Here is a 15,785-nt window from a genome sequence, read left to right as displayed (position 1 = left end):
TCTTTTTTCCCCCCCCCCCCCCCCCCCCATGTATGTGTGGTGTTGATGGAGACATGTGTGTGCATGGCAGCACGCTAACTACCTGCCAATGCCACCACCCCCTCAGATTCCCCTCTTCCCTCCCACACGTTGCCCCCGGTAACAGGGGGTGGGAGGTGGGGAGGTGGGGAGGGAGGACAGTGACCATCTGTCAGTGGCCCGGAGATCAATGGAAATAGAGGGGAGGAGGGAGGTAAAGGGTGAGGTGGGGAGGGGGGCCGGGGTGAGGGAGTGGTGCGAGGCTAAATATGTGGCCCACTGTGACCCACAGCCTGGCTCAATATGCAGCCGTTTTATTTACCGACTGAAAACACACACCCCACCAGTCCCACTCACACGGCCTTTATTAACGAATGGTTGATTTTGGTGTGAGCCAGGACAAGCTGAGACTGCAGCACTGATATGAGACATGCAGTTTAGTCTCTCATACACAGACGCATACATGTGCGGACCGCTTTCAGTTTTACAATTTGCTCCCATGCTGACGTAGTTGTGGATGTAGCAGTGTGTGTGAGAGAAAAAAACTGAGAGATTTAAAATGTTATGATGAGAAAATAAGAGGGAGGTGTTTGATAGGTTAATCTATATCTAGCTCACTGTGGCAGTGGGTCAGATGAGACTAGGACAAAACACTCCAGCGCTAGCTAATGAATCGTCAACAAAACAATGTCATCCCTGTGGAAATGCTTACTTCAGCTGCTTCATGGGAGCACACAATGCTGGTACACACACACACATACACATACACACACACACACACACACACACCTATCTGAGAAAATACACACAACATTTTTATACATATGAACGAAGCACATGTGACTGCTACAGAGTGAGGGCTCTCACCATCGTGTGGTGAAAAGCACTTAGAAAAACACACTGACATTATGCTCTGCTGCAATAGAGACTGAACTCATTTAAAATTCACTGTTGATGCTGGAGCTAGAGCCAGAGCTGGAGGGAACAGTTTGGGTGTGGAGAAAAGAGGAGAACAGAGGAGAGGATGTTTATGTGTTTCAATGTCCACTGAACCAATAAGTAAGTGAACATAATTATATCCGGTCCTAAGTGATGATATCAGGTCTCATGCTTGAACCTGTATGTTGTCATGCAAAATAGGGATGGAAATAGCGGACTCACCAAGCATTTGGCTGAAGAGCAACTGTTCCAGGTCTCCCAGAACTGTCACCACTAACTCTGGGTCCACCTTCAGAAAGCCCTTATTGTCTTCCCCCTCTACCCCTTTCCTCTCTTTCTTTTCCTCTGTTGCCAGAGCTGCAGATTTCCCCTTCTCCCCTGGTTTCTTGCCATTAGTCCCAGGACTGTCAGCTCCATTGGAGTTGGCTTTGGTTGGATGGCCAGCAGGGTCTGTGTCTGCACTCTGGCCCGCCTCAGAGGCCTTGCTAATGGGCTTGACCTCAGCATAAGGTCCCCGTGGTTTACCAGGGGCAGGGATTCGACTTGGTTTCCCTGCATTAGAAGTCACAGCCGGGGAGCAGAGAGGTTTGGGCTTTCCCTGGAAAAGAGACTGTTCTGACTTTGACAGAGTCCGAGAGAGCGGTGGTCTCCCGCCCGCAGCTTGCCCTGTTTTAGTCTGGCCTGCTTTGTTGGGGCCAGCGCCAGGCCGGCTTGTATCATCGTTCCACCGCGGAGATTGGTACAGGTGCAGCTTCTTCTCAGCATCAGTGAGCACAGACAAGTTGCCAAGTGATCGCTGTTTACGGAGACCGGACGGATTGGGGATTGGGATTGGGATAGATCCAGAGGAGGGCCGGTAGACCTTGAGCTCTGACCCGGAGGGACGTGAAGGTCCCTGGGGCAGAGCGGAGGGCTTGGGCGGGGGCTTCCTAGAGGCCATGGCCTGGGCCGAAGTATCCTGGCAGGAGACAGCAGCAGACCTGAGGTCCAGCTCTCTGGGCTTAGCCGTCATGCTAATGTTAGCCACATTAGCCTCCAGCATCCCCCCTGCAGAGAGCCAAGCAACAGCATCAGTGACACACTCTGAAATACAGACTAGCAGACTGAAAGAAATGGAGGGAGAAAGGGGAGAAAGAAAGGTGTAAAAACCCCAGGACTGTCTGGTTTTTTCTCCCTCTTTGCCTCTCTGTCTCCACTGGGTCCAGACTGAGCCAGACTCCCCGCTGTGTGAGACTGTGGGTTCACCCCTCTGTTGAAAATGACGAGTGGGTTAGTGGAGTGGCAGTAGCAGTCACCCTTACTCACTGCTGGTAATCCATGGATCTGCAGATCTGTGTCTAGCATCTAAATCCACTCCCTCACAGCGTGTACGCGGCTCCCTGTGTCACACCGATGACAATAGCGCTGCTAGAACAAAATACAGCATCGACCAGCCTCTTCCTCAGTCTCTCCCTCCGCTTCTCGCTCGCTCTGTATTCCCTCCTGCTTGCCAGGCAAGCAGCAGCCGACTGACAGGAGAAAGAGTCGCAGCAGCAGCAGCAGCAACATCCCCCCTCCTCCTCTCTCCCTCTCTCTCCTCCCTCTACCTCTCGATCACTCGCTGGTTTGCTCACTCTACCCCCGCTGGCTCATTCACCCTCCCTCTCCTTCTTCCTCCTCTTTCCTTCCCTCCTTTTTTCTTGTTGTCTCTCACTCTCTCTCCTCCCACTGGCTGACTCACCCGCCAATCGTCTCTCTCTCTCTCTCTCTCCGTTTCTTTCTCTCTCTCAAACACACTCCGCAGATGCTGTGTTATGCTGAACACCAGTGAGTGTGAACATAAGGGGTTTGGCGATAAATTACCAGCATATTGTATAAACTCAGCTCTTCCCTGTTCCTGTGTTGCAATAACAGCTCTCTTTTCTCCTCACATCCTCTTAAACAGTTCTCTCACTAAATCACTCTTCACCCTTTTACTCTCCTCATCCACTTTGCCAGTTAATCCCTTTGTTCTTATCTCTTTTCTTTAGAAGGAAAGAAAGAAAGAAAGAAAGAAAGGAAGAAAGGTAGAAAGGAAGAAAGAAAGAAAGAAAGAAAGAAAGAAAGAAAGAAAGAAAGAAAGAAAGAAAGAAAGAAAGAAAGAAAGAATATTTGCATTACACTCAGCTGCGAGTGACTCCAATCATCCTGGATGCCAAATGTTGCAGCCAGAATAAAGACCCCCTGCACACACACACATGCACATCCAATCTTTCATAATCACATTAGCTGCTCTATTCATCCATTCACATTCGGAATTTCTTATGAGTCCTAATCACAAGAGGCCCACCCATGATTAAGCTGATTCGAATTATCTGAAAACCAGCCGTGACTGCAGGATCAGCTTAGGAGAGGAGAGCAGGACACATTTACCAGTCCCTAACACACAATAGGATAGGGTACTCACTAATTATGCTTCAATTAGTAGCCAACAGACCTCAAATGATCATCACACAACCCCTCCACCGGCCTCATATTACCCCTCCATTCATCTCCGTTTACTCTTTTCTCATTTCCTTCCTTGCTTCCTTCCTTCCTACAGTAACCCCCCCTTAACCTCTGGTTAATGTAGCGGCACAGGTCATTAAGTTTGCAGGATATGGATTCATCACTATCCCAATCCATCCGTCAGCACAAGCATTACGATACTTCAGTGGTTTAAAACCAGTGCCCATGTGTATGTGTGGGAGTGTGAATGAGTGTCGGTGTCTATATTTTTGTCCATCCTCCCTTGCATGTGTGTTTGTGTGTGTGCGTGGGCCTGTCTCTCTGAGTGTGTCACATTGATGAGACAGGCCCAGAGAAGCCACAGCTCCCGTCCAGGGATCTCAGTTTAGCTCTGGCACGTTCAGCGACGTCATGTCATCGCTCTGGACATCCCATATCCAATCAGCACAAGACACAGTAACTCAGATTCTTCTTCATCCTCCTCCTCCTCATTCTCTTTATTATTCCATGGTTTTCTACCGCCAGCATCACCCCTGTTTGACCCGCCTACATTGCTTCAAATACCTACAGAATCTATTCCTGTAAGTCCTCCTAACAAACAGGGCTGGGTGGAGATCCGATAAGAGAGAGACATAAACATAAACAGAGACAGAGAAATAGAATGATGTCGTCATTTCTCATCTGCCTTTATTTCCATTAGAGGTAATCATGATGACAGGGCATAAAATGAATTTTAAGTCCATAATAACTCATTACCAATCAATACAACTGTTTGCAGTACCATTTGTTTTTGTGTATTAATGCATCCTGTCTACATACAGGTCTTGTCGTTTAACTGGAGTAGTGTGTATGCACCATTAGTGCACCTCACTTTCCCTTGTAAGCAGGCAGCAATGCCTACAGCTATGATGTTATCAGGCCTCAAACTGTTAGGAGTAGCATTCAGACAAGCAGCCTGTTGGGCTAATGCCCATTTTCTGTTCCATTTGCATAAATCGGTTGACTCTAAACCAGAGAGAAAACCGGCAATGTCCTGTTTGCTCACATTCCACACTCAATGTTAGAGAGGTACTTTAAAAACGGCTCAATTTTCAACAGCAAACCAAACTGGCGCCAATTGAACTTAAAAATGACAACGACAATCATTAAGGTACGCGCACAGCATGCTTGCCAACAACCCCACATCCATCTGGCCTTGAATGAGTGTGTTTAACACAGGAGCTGAGTAGCAGACAAAAACACAGACATAACATTAGCTGTTTTATTGTGTAAAGGCTAAAGCCATTAATTAGAGGCAGCTAGTTTTAATAAAGGGCCAATGTTAAGGTGGTTATGCCACACCGAGCCCATGGCTCCGTGGTGACAGTTATGGGGGCTCTGGGGGCTGGTAGCAGGCCAGTATGGGGGTAAGGGATGTAATTTAAGGCTAATAGGTGCTGTACGTCAGCTCTTATACCTCCCTGATGAGGGATTAAGGTTAGTCAAATGAGAGTGACCGTGCACAAGGCAGGTCTGTGTGGCGCACAGATGCACGAAGGGGCAAAGGAACGCGTCAGTGCTCTTGAAAGCACATAGACACACAAGTTGAGTGTGTGTTGGCAGCACACAGCTACTTGTTTGTTCCAGTACTCGTCTCTCTGGCTCCACAGTCTAATCACTTTAATATATGTCTGATGTAAACATATATTCTCTACCTCTCATTTCTCCTTAGTCTCTCTCTCTTTCTCTCTAACTCGCGCACAGATACACCCCCCCCCCCCACACACACACACACACACACACACACACACACACAGCATGCCGTCTGTGCAGGGTGTCTGACTGACCTGAGCAATCTGGCCTGACATCAGAGAAGCTGGCAGTCTCAGAGCATGGTGAGTGCCACTACTCAGTATTAACATACACATTCACGCGCACACACACACACAGACACATTCAGTATGTTGCAGAAGTGTGTGTGTGTGTGTGTGTGTGTGTGTGTGTGTTTGTGTGTGTGTGTTTGAAGAACTTTGTGGCCTAACCACAGTGGCTGGAGCCTTGGGAAATTTGCTACGATGATGGGCAAACAGTTCCAGACACACATAAAGACACTTTTAAGCAAAGGAAAGTAAAGGTGAGGGAGACAGGTAGACAGAGATATGGGGATGAATGGATAGATTGAAATCACAGAGTGAATTAGAAAGAGAGAGAGACAGGCAGAAAGAGCCTCAGTGCTTTGCATGAGTATATTTGCCCTAGCATCTCTAAACAGTTTGGAAACAGATTCGCCACTGTATTTCTACAGAGTGGCCATGTAGCCAGCAGGACACACACACACACACACACACACACACACACACACACACACAGACACTTTGTGGTGCATTATATGCATGTTTACAAGGTTACACAAGGTCTCCACCTATGAAAGGAAAAGTACTGTGAGAGGAGAGGACAGCGTTGGAGGACTGCTTTGGATGCAACTAATTGTATCAGAGCGCTTTAAACTTTAAGAGGAACGGCTCCCATTTGAGTAAAGCAGATGGCATGCGTTCTCACTTTCACCCACTCCCTGTTGTCACAGTCCTCTTGTTTTGCCTTTTTGTGTGTAAGTAGAAAGAAGATAAAGAAAAGAAAAGAAAAAGAGTTGCTCCAAAGATGAGACAAGCGTGAACGGGGCAGAGAAGTGAGAAGAAAATGATGAGAGAAGAGTGTGACTGAGAATAGAAGAAGAGGAGAGAGTGAGTGTGTCAGAATAGCGGACACCATGAAAGGAGCCTACTGGATGCTGCTGGTGAGGAAAAAGGCAGAGGAATGTAAGAATGTGAAATTATAAACGCAGAAAACAAGGCGACGAGGAAAGTGAGAGGAGGAGGAGGAAGAGGATGGGGTGAGGAAGGATCTCTGTATGTGTGCCAGAGGAGCAGAGGAAGCCAGTAAGACAGAGAGGGGATATCCTGCCTCACCGCCTTGCCACTCCTGCTACGTTTGCTTATGTCCGCTAACACGCTAATGCATGGGGTCCACAGGACACAGGGAAGAATACCAGACCATGACGCACAAATACACAAGGGAAGGCTCACAGTCACACTCATGCTGATAGTGCACCAAACACAATGACATGGCTATTAATGTCCTGTTTACACACAGAGTACTGAGGAGGCAATCTGATGCATACAGTGTGTGGCTTCCTAGTCTGAGTCAAAAATGTATGTGTGGATGAGAGTTTTTCCACAATAACACCTTTCTGCCGGTCTTACTCAGTGCTGATGATGCACTGCATGAGTCACTGGCTTAGGCATTTGGGCAACTCAGCCACTTAAAGGCTATCCATGACAATAGTGTGAGAGCATCAGTCATGCGAACTCCTGAATCCACAAGGCACAAATGCTAATCCAACAAAAACAGCGTTCTCTCATGAATCACACACAGCTGAGGGGTGAAAGCCATCAAGCGCCAACCTGAGAATCTTAAAGTTAAATGAGGAAAAAATAAATACATTTATGTGCCTGTGTGTGTGTGTTTTTAAAAGGAATCTCTCTTTGTAGACGCTCCCCCCACAGTCGCATCAGTGTTGACATTCTCAGCACACTTCCCAGGGGTATCCCGAAAACGCTGTGCTGCAGAGGCTGGTTGCTTGGTTACAGCGTGGTGTGAATACAGCAGCGATGGATATCATCAGCATGTGTGAGTGCGTTCGCTTGTGCACTTATACTTCTGTTGGTTGAAAAAAAACAACAAAAAACTGCTCTTACCAAAGAAAGATGTAAAGTAGTAGATAAATAAAATATTAAATTGATTATGACAAATACATTTTGAGGGAAACCTCAGGAATCCGCATGCTAAATGTATATACTCATCGTCCTGCATGTGAGCGTGTGCTTGATTCTTCATGGGTTATTCATTTGACAGATAGATGTCTTGGTGACTCCATTCCCGTGTGAGTGGGTGTGTGTGGTTCCACAGAGACACAGGGAGGTTACACACATGACTGACTCCATAACTCGATTCCCTGGGTTGGGAGTCACCCCAGAGGTCAAAAAAGATCTTGTGTGTGCACTCATTCACCCATTCCTCAATTCACCCTTCTCCCTCCCTTCTCTCCTTCTGTCTAACGCAGACATTACCGTGCGCCTCCTTGGTTGTAAGGGGGGGGGGGGGGGGGGGGGGGGGGGGGGGGGGGGGGGGGGGGCTAGCTGGCAGGAGGAGGTGGCACTTCTGTCTTAATGCATTGCCACACAAGTGCTGGATGGCTGTGTGTGTGTAGACGAATGGGAGAATAAGGAGCCTCAGATGTGTATACGCATGTGTGCCTTTCTACTCATGTGTGTATTCATGTGTACATTTAAGACACTCATGTCATGATGTCTTCCCCTTCAAACTCACTAACATAACATAAAAGAATTCAGCCTCTGCTTCATCTGTGCGGGCGCTGGATTGCAGAACTCTTGACAGGTCAATGTTAGGATCAAATATAGAGCAGGGGCATGACATTAAACCCTAAATAGTGATTACTGCCCCACTCCTGGTGATGAGCGAGGACATAATCTAGTCCACGCTTACGTCTGATCATTTTCCCAAAGCTACTAAACCACTCATCACTGTCCAACGCCAAATCGGCATATGTCTCTCTGATTAGATTGGCCAAAGAGGATTATGCACTGTCTAAGAGTAGATGTAGCCTGGGGTTATCGAAATGCTATTCACTAAACTGCCCAAGGGCATTAAAGAGATGGTAACCATGAAATTTAGAAATTGCAATCTGATTTCATACATTCATTACTAAAGATTTGCCTTTTATCTGCCTAAAAGTGAACAGCACAAGGGTGTATTAAAATGTAGTTCTCTATGTAAGGGCTGCTCAACAGGACAAAATAAATATATACTGTATTTCTATCTACGGTGTTTTATAGTGTATATGTTGATATTTTATGAAAGGTAAATATTTATTCAGTAAATCCAATGAATGTGAAACCATCCACTAAATTGTGTTATTTGTCACTATTGTATACTCACTATTTACTATTTAGTATGTACTAGCATTTAGAATTAAATAGAAAAATGACTTGCATACTGCCTTCTGGGCTATTTCAGCTATAAAAAGTGCTTACAAAAGTCTCTGTGTGTGCGCCACTTTGACTGGTGCTTATTCTCATTTTGTATTCTTCTGTCAAGCTGAGCAAAGTCACATCTAAGCTTTCAGTCATTTCTAGAGTTTGTATTATCAATTTCCTGTCCTTATTTATATTTTCCACAAAAATAAGACATGCACGGAGCTCTCTTTACAAGACGGGACACATAAACAGAACAACACACTCACTTGCCAGTTTATTATGTACATCTAGATGATGACAAATGCAATCTAATAGAGTCCTACAGTAGATCACACCTTCATTTATAAAGTTTCTTATTGAAACTGTTGTGGAGACGTGTTGATTCAACCTTATGATCATTTTCTAGGAAGCAGTTTATGGTGCTGTTGCACTGCATTGCATTATTAGAGTGGTGTTTCTGTTATTTACCCCTGTTTGAGACTCATCCACCGTGTGCGAGACAGTCCTGGACATTCCCAGAGAAAAGCTTCAGGAAGCAGCTGTGTGCTGCTTTTTAACGTAGGCGAGGTACGTTTGTAAAACCAGCCATTTGGTCCCGATCCTGAAAGTCTTTTCTCTTGTAAAAGTAAAAAATATTGTTTGAAAACAGTTCCAGTAAAGCATAAATCCTGCTTTTTGTGTGGCTTGTCCGAGTCTCTTTTCATGCGTGGCGTCTTCCTCGCCTTGATCATTGGCGAGAATGGCAGTTTTACTGGCTGTTTTTTTTTTTTTTACTCCAAGAAACTACAGAGAGCTCAGACCATACTCGAAAACAAAAGTCGACAAGCAACACAAAGGTGAGATTTATGCTTTGTAACAACTTCCCAAACAGTATTTTTCAGTTTAGCAATAGAAAAGATTTTAAAGATGAGCATTAACTGGTTGGTTTTGTAAATATATGACTGGTTCTGGCAGCCCCAGAATAGAGCTATTATTTAGCCTCCCCTCATTGATATAAATGGGTTGGACAAAATATATAACACCTGCCTGCACAACACAATACAATTCAACAGCACCACAACCTGCAACCTTCAAACAGATCATGAAGCTGAACGCAGGACTGTTGTATTAGACTTCATTACTTTAACTTTGGTGTATGTTACTAAAGAATAAATTAAGAGAATTGGGACAATTGTACACTTCAGTATCATACAGTGCAAGCTGGCACATGGCCGCCAACATTTTCTTTGTCTCACATTGAGAAACACATCATGAAATCTCTGCTCCGGACTGTGTGACTGCATCAAAGGAACAAATGTCAATTTATTTCAAAATAACGGGTCGAACTCTCACCTGGAAGGTTCAATTCGTTTTGCTTTCTAACCGTAAATGTCGCCGTCGGATGACGGGGTGTGGTGGGTGTGGGATGCTGTGCAGTGTTTCATATCCATGTGAACAGAGTTTTCAGACCATATGTAAATCAATCCTCTGTGTTTAAAGGTGTCCATACAGTGTGTGTGTGTGTGTGTGTGTGTGTGCGCATGTGTGTGTGTGTGTGTGTGAGAGAGAGAGAGAGAGAGAGAGAGAGAGAGAGACAGCTGACAGACTTTGAGAGTGTCCGTAGGGAGTATCAGGCCATACCCTCACTGGGAGATGAAAAATGATACACAGTCCACATCGCATTTATCTTTCAAACACCATCTGTGTACTGTCACACACGCATACATCAGCGCACATACACACACACATGCTCGGACATGAACGCATGCTCAACTGCTCCTCTCCAGAGAGCGACAGGGTCAGGAGGTCTGTGGTGTAATTGAAAGAGCACATGGTGCTACAGTCACTTTAAATGTTCAGGTCTTCATTAGTGTCTCGGATAGAAAATGTAAGAGCTGATTATGTTACTGCTGATTCAATCTAGCTGAATGAAAGCATATGGAAAACATTTCAGTCTGGGGGAAACTACTCTTTTACCATAGTCACTAAGGACAACCATTACAAAATTGCATCATGATTTGGCCTTGTGTTGTGTGTTCAACCAGAGTCCTTACTGTTTGTTCTCTTTCCTCTTTACAAAAAACAAAATCCATCAACTCACTGACCTCGTCGGCCTCCTCTTTTCATCTCTGACCCCTTACACTCTTTCTCTCTTCCTCCCCTTCCAAACTTTGCCTTGCTCCCTTGTTTCCACCTCCTTCCTCCACTCCCTAAATTACAGTTATTACAGTGTCAGCCCACCCTCCATGTAAATGCAGCTTCAGAGGAGTCTAAGACACTTTAGTTCTGTTCCTAACGCCTGCTAGGGAGCAATTACAAGGCCACAACCAGAGTCCCAAGACAGCCAAGGGCCTTTTAAGACTGGGGCTGGTCCACCACCAGTTCCCACCCACCCCCCAACCCACCCCTTCCACAACCAGCTGGTTGAAACCTCCAAAAAGCTTTTAAAAGGTTTTATTTGCAGCCTTCTCTATTCTTTTAATTATATACAGACAGGTCAGACACACAGAGAACTTGAAAGTCAAGGAAAAACTGTGACATAATAAACTGTATGGTCTAGCAAATAATACATGTAATAAAAGTTATTAATAACAACGATAGATGTCTGAATATGATGTCTTCTATGTACAGTAAGGTTCACTGTAAGACGTAGCCAGGGCAAATTTTTACCTGAGGTCCACCAGGAGCTGGCACATAATTCATTCAAACTAATTCCAACACAATCCGTATGCTGTAATCCAGTCCTTTGCTGGACCACAAGGCGACAACTTCAAATGGTCCGATATGTTTATATACCTCTTTCCCTCTGCATCTCCTCCTCCTCATTTCTGTCCAAGCTGACTAGCTGGCTCTTTAAAATTGAGTACTGTGGTCTAGCCTTTCTGATTTTATATTTAAATTATGACAAAGAAAAATGATATTGGGATGTTATCCTTGGACCTTGTTTGTGTTTAATGTCACTGTGCTGCTACTTTGTCCCTTGAATTGGAAACATGCATAAACAGGGCTACGATTCCCACAGTGTACTCCGACCCCTACAAGTAGAAAACCCACTGTCATAGTTTCATTTCAATCCAATGTGCAAAACTACAACCAATAACTCTCCTGATACTTTCTGACTATGTTGAACATATTCTGTCAAGTGTGTGAGATTTTGGCCATTAAAGCGTAACACACACAAACGCTGGACTGCAACTCCCAAAGCTAGGCAGTCAATCCCCTCCTGTCCAACTGACACCGCATAAAAGAGAATGATTCACTAAACCACTGATAAAGTCATATCTCTGAGGCACGTCCACATCTCTAGACTCTAGACTGACCACGGTGATGCATGACAATGGCTGTGGGTACTGAGCAAACCATTACTCAAAAGGACGAGGAGGGGGTTGTGCTGGGAGTGTGGCTTTTTAGGTCAATGAAGCTGGAGAGGAAGAAGTGCAAGAGAGGGATGGAGAGAAAGTATGAGGGGGAGGGGGGGAGGAGTTCAAACTCCTCAACAGCTCTTGGACGAAGCTGAAATCAACATGCATTTAATACTGCCTGGCAGCGAGTTCAGAAGTGCCCCATTACTGACCCACATCACCCATGCCATCTCCCTTCATCTGAACATCCTGAGCCCATCTCTCTTTTCCATCTCCTCATCGAGGAACCACTGCAGTCACACACACACACACACACACACACACACACACACACACACACACACAAAATTACGCCACCTAACCTCAGACATGGCTCCTGAGGAATGATGAGTAGCAGCGTGACAGACAGAGAATGGTTGTCCCTTAGCCTTCACTGAGTCTATTCAGGTTCCACAATGAGACCCAAAGGTTGCCTGCTGGCATCTCCTGTCTGCCGCCATTTATGACTCTGTCGCAGTAAATGCGTCTGGGTCTGGCTGCCATGAAGTAGGCATCCATACCTGCCAAAAGAGCTCTCGGGCCTCTCAGCGCCCCTGATGCTAACCGGGCAGGAAAACACTAGACTTCAAGATTTGTTCAGTGACGGAGACAGAGACAAAGGAAAATTGATGATGGTTCTAATTTCTGGAAAAATGTGTGTCAGCGCATCAAACCTGGTGTTAGGTCATCGCAGCAGACTTCTATGGATCCAGAGGAGCAGTCGCTCAGTTCATCCACTGAGAAATCCCTCTCCTGCACCTGCAGCCTGCAAAAAACATCATGAACAAAGCCATCGCACATCTGTTACTGTACATGCAAATCACTTCAATATCGCAGATTACAATCAGACACACAAGCCACTGTGTATGACAGTCGGAGAACATGGACTTTCCCAGATGTGTAATTTCCATAAGAGCAAAATCACTGATGATCCACAAAGCACTGTAAACAAGTCCATCATTATGAAAGTAAAAAAAAAAAGAAGCAGAAGTTCTTGTTTTGAACTTTATCTTATAAAAGTATTACACACCATGCTTTCAATGAAAATTATTTCCTGATTTGACTGGTCCATTCGTCATGGATTGATTCATATCACTAAAACACCACACACACACACACACACACCACTCAACAACACACACCAGACACAGTGACACTATATTATTTTTTTACTTACAAAATTAGATTCTCTTTTTTCTTGTTTTTATCCCATGTCATCAGAGACTACGTGTGTGTGAGAAAGGACAACAGTACATTGAGTGAGCCCAGAGGCTGTCAAGAAGACACTTTAAGAAATCAGCTCTGCTCCAGAAAACACCAAGTGTGTGTATGCATGCACACAAATGTATGACTGGAAGAGATACAAAGGAATTAGACTGAAATGGCCAAAACAGGCCTCTGGGGCTGGTGGTGTCCAGAGTAGGAGTCGGTGTGTGTGTGTGTGTGTGTGTGTGTGTGTGTGTTTGTGTGTGTGTGTGTGTGTGTGTTTTTGAGTCAGCAGAGAGGGGGATCGTGAAAAGCTATGAGGAGAGAGTGATCATATGATGATGACAAGATAATAGTTTTACAAGGGGTCAGTGAACGAGGGCTCATGATGGAAGTCTTTTTAAACTCGAGTGTCCATGTGTGTGTGTGTGTGTGTGTGTGTGTGTGTGTGTGTGTGTGTGTGTGCTCACCTGTAGCTGAAGGGAGCCACAGTAGCCATGTTGACTCTGGGTGTGTGTGTCTCTGTGAACGCAGCCTCCTTCTCTGGGTTTTGATCCTGTGCATCAACAGCCACCTTGGACATCACTGGCAGCGTGAATGTGATGGGTGGCAGTGGCAGGGGGCCGGGAGAGGAGGCCAGACTACTGTCCTCAGGAGTCCCCATCTCCTCATCTGACTGGCTCATGGAGTTACTACGACCTCTGACGGCGTGCTCGTAGCTCGTTTGAGTGAGAGAGGGACGGAGATTACCGTTGTTCAACATGCTGGACTGGGCTGGCTGGTTTTCCGGACGCTCTTCTTCTCTTCCTGGTATCACCTCACTCGTTGTTACAACGTTGGAGTTATCCCCTCTCCTGAACTGGTGCGGGGGACGCAGGTTGCTGGCTCCCCATGTTTCGTTCTTATTGGTGAAGGTGTTCCTGTTGCGATTGCCATCGTTTGGTAACTGCGTTGGGGTGTGCGCCAGGGCTGGTTTTCCCAGATCCAGTGTGTCTTTGGAGTGTGGCGGTGGCACCCGGCGCTGGGTCAGCGGGCTGCTGTAGGCAGAGCGGGACACCTGGGGAGCGGGTAGCGCTCCCGTCCGGTGGAAGAGATTACTTTTCAGGCTAGCATCTCTCAGTAGGTCCCTGGAGGAAGGCCCGGGGATGTTGGAGCTCCTTGGGCGAAGTGAAGGAGAGTGCGTGGGCGTCTGTGTGGGAGTGTGGGTGGGTGTGTGTTTAGGGGTCAGTATCAAGGGCCTGGGCAGGTCACTAGCCCGGCGGTGCGGGTCTGTTTTGGGGGAGGAGGGCAACAGGTTACGTGGAAGGGGGATTCCTGAAGAGGGAGGCCCACGGGGGGCCGACTTCACGTTAACTCCCCCACTCATATCTGAGAAACAACAAGGAGAGAGACACGTATGATGAGTCAAAACACTGGACTACGTGGTGAGTGGCTCCACTTACAAGTCACATCCACATCAACAATACGAAACTATCAGTCACAAAAGCCCCCAAAAAGTTTGCTTATCCAATCAGAGGTTAATTCCACGACATTAAAGTTCCACTGGAGATAATCAGGTTCTTAACGCAGAGCTCAGCAGGAATCCATGTTATGTGAGCATGTCAACAAAGTACATATGACAAACTGAGTCATGGTAAACCACGAGTTGAACTTATTTTCAGCGAGCCGTGGCGCGTCTGCACAATCAGATTTGCCTGCTAGGAGTTCAAAACCCGAGAACGGTTTCAGACACAGACACATGCTCTCAGCAACGTCTACAAGCTGCTTTTATAGTGTTATGTTCAAATAACTGATTTTCTCCACATAATGAATTCAAACACTCCCCGCACGCACACACACACACACACACACACACACACACACACACACACACACACACACACAGCTCTCATCTGCTCTCAGCACCTTCAGTGGAGGAATGGGATCGTCCTCACCTGATTTGCTTTGATTCCAGAGATTCACAGCTTCTGTCACCTCCTTCGCCCGTCTCGCTCAGAATGGCACAGACCTCCCGAGAGCTATAAAAGATATTTGATATTCTCTGTGCCCGTCTGTTTTACGCAAACCGCAGCTTCTACTTTCTACTTCCTGAACAGCACATTTGCTTTGGGACAGTGCAGTACAAATAGATTTCAATATAATTATACACACACGCACAAATACGCAGATTTAACGCTTAGCCCTTCTTGCCCTGTCTTAAATAGCGGACGTTTTGCTGCCAGAAGATTTCTCAGGCAGCTGTCTTCAGCTAAGCAGAGATGTGTCAAATTAAGCCATCAAAGTCACGAGGATAACATGATGGAATATTTGACAGCACATCTAATCACAGCATTGCACACAGTGTTACATACAAACACACACACACACATTTTCCCAGCAGTCCGAGCAAAAGGTCTGTGTCTTTTTTTCAGAATCACTGCAGTGGAAAGCGGTTGACTGCTGCAGCTCAAAAACTCACAACATTCCCACAAATAACAATTCAGCTTTTTGTAAAGGAGAGGACAAGCGTCTCTGTAGAGAGACCTTCCTCTCACCTACTTATTATATTAGACTAAATGACACAGAAAATGGAGATTTGGTTTTGCCAAGGACTGGTGCTCTATCATAGTTGGCTCAATGCTAATGTGCAGCAGCGTACAGCAGCGGTGATGCAGCAGAAGGTAAACAGAGACAGATGTGATCATCCATCCTCCTTTCCCCTCATCTCTCTCACCAAATTCCTCCTCCCCCTCATTCCCGTAAC

General features: G+C 46.0%; 1 protein-coding gene across 4 annotated transcripts in view; it reads right to left on the bottom strand.

Annotated features, from left to right (window-relative positions):
* Positions 1-15,785, bottom strand: part of LOC111668986 (neuron navigator 1-like) — an 87,574-nt gene that overhangs the window by 69,813 nt on the left and 1,976 nt on the right. For all 4 annotated transcript variants that reach the window (XM_087178976.1, XM_087178977.1, XM_087178978.1 and 1 more), the window contains exons 2-4: positions 13,513-14,410; positions 12,511-12,602; positions 1,180-2,004 (exon numbers count right to left, since the gene is read on the bottom strand). In XM_087178976.1, coding sequence (XP_087035102.1) covers positions 1,180-2,004; positions 12,511-12,602; positions 13,513-14,408 — 1,813 coding nt within the window. In that variant the 5' untranslated portion in view covers positions 14,409-14,410. The remainder of the gene's footprint in view (positions 1-1,179; positions 2,005-12,510; positions 12,603-13,512; positions 14,411-15,785) is intronic.

This window comes from Seriola lalandi, unplaced genomic scaffold (genome assembly GCF_002814215.2).
Source record: "Seriola lalandi dorsalis isolate HSWRI2012SDOR001 ecotype SW California unplaced genomic scaffold, Sedor1 jcf7180002054767, whole genome shotgun sequence".
Taxonomy (NCBI): domain Eukaryota; kingdom Metazoa; phylum Chordata; class Actinopteri; order Carangiformes; family Carangidae; genus Seriola; species Seriola lalandi.
The sequence above is the reverse complement of the archived record's forward strand: the minus strand, read 5'-3'. Positions and strand labels throughout refer to the sequence as shown.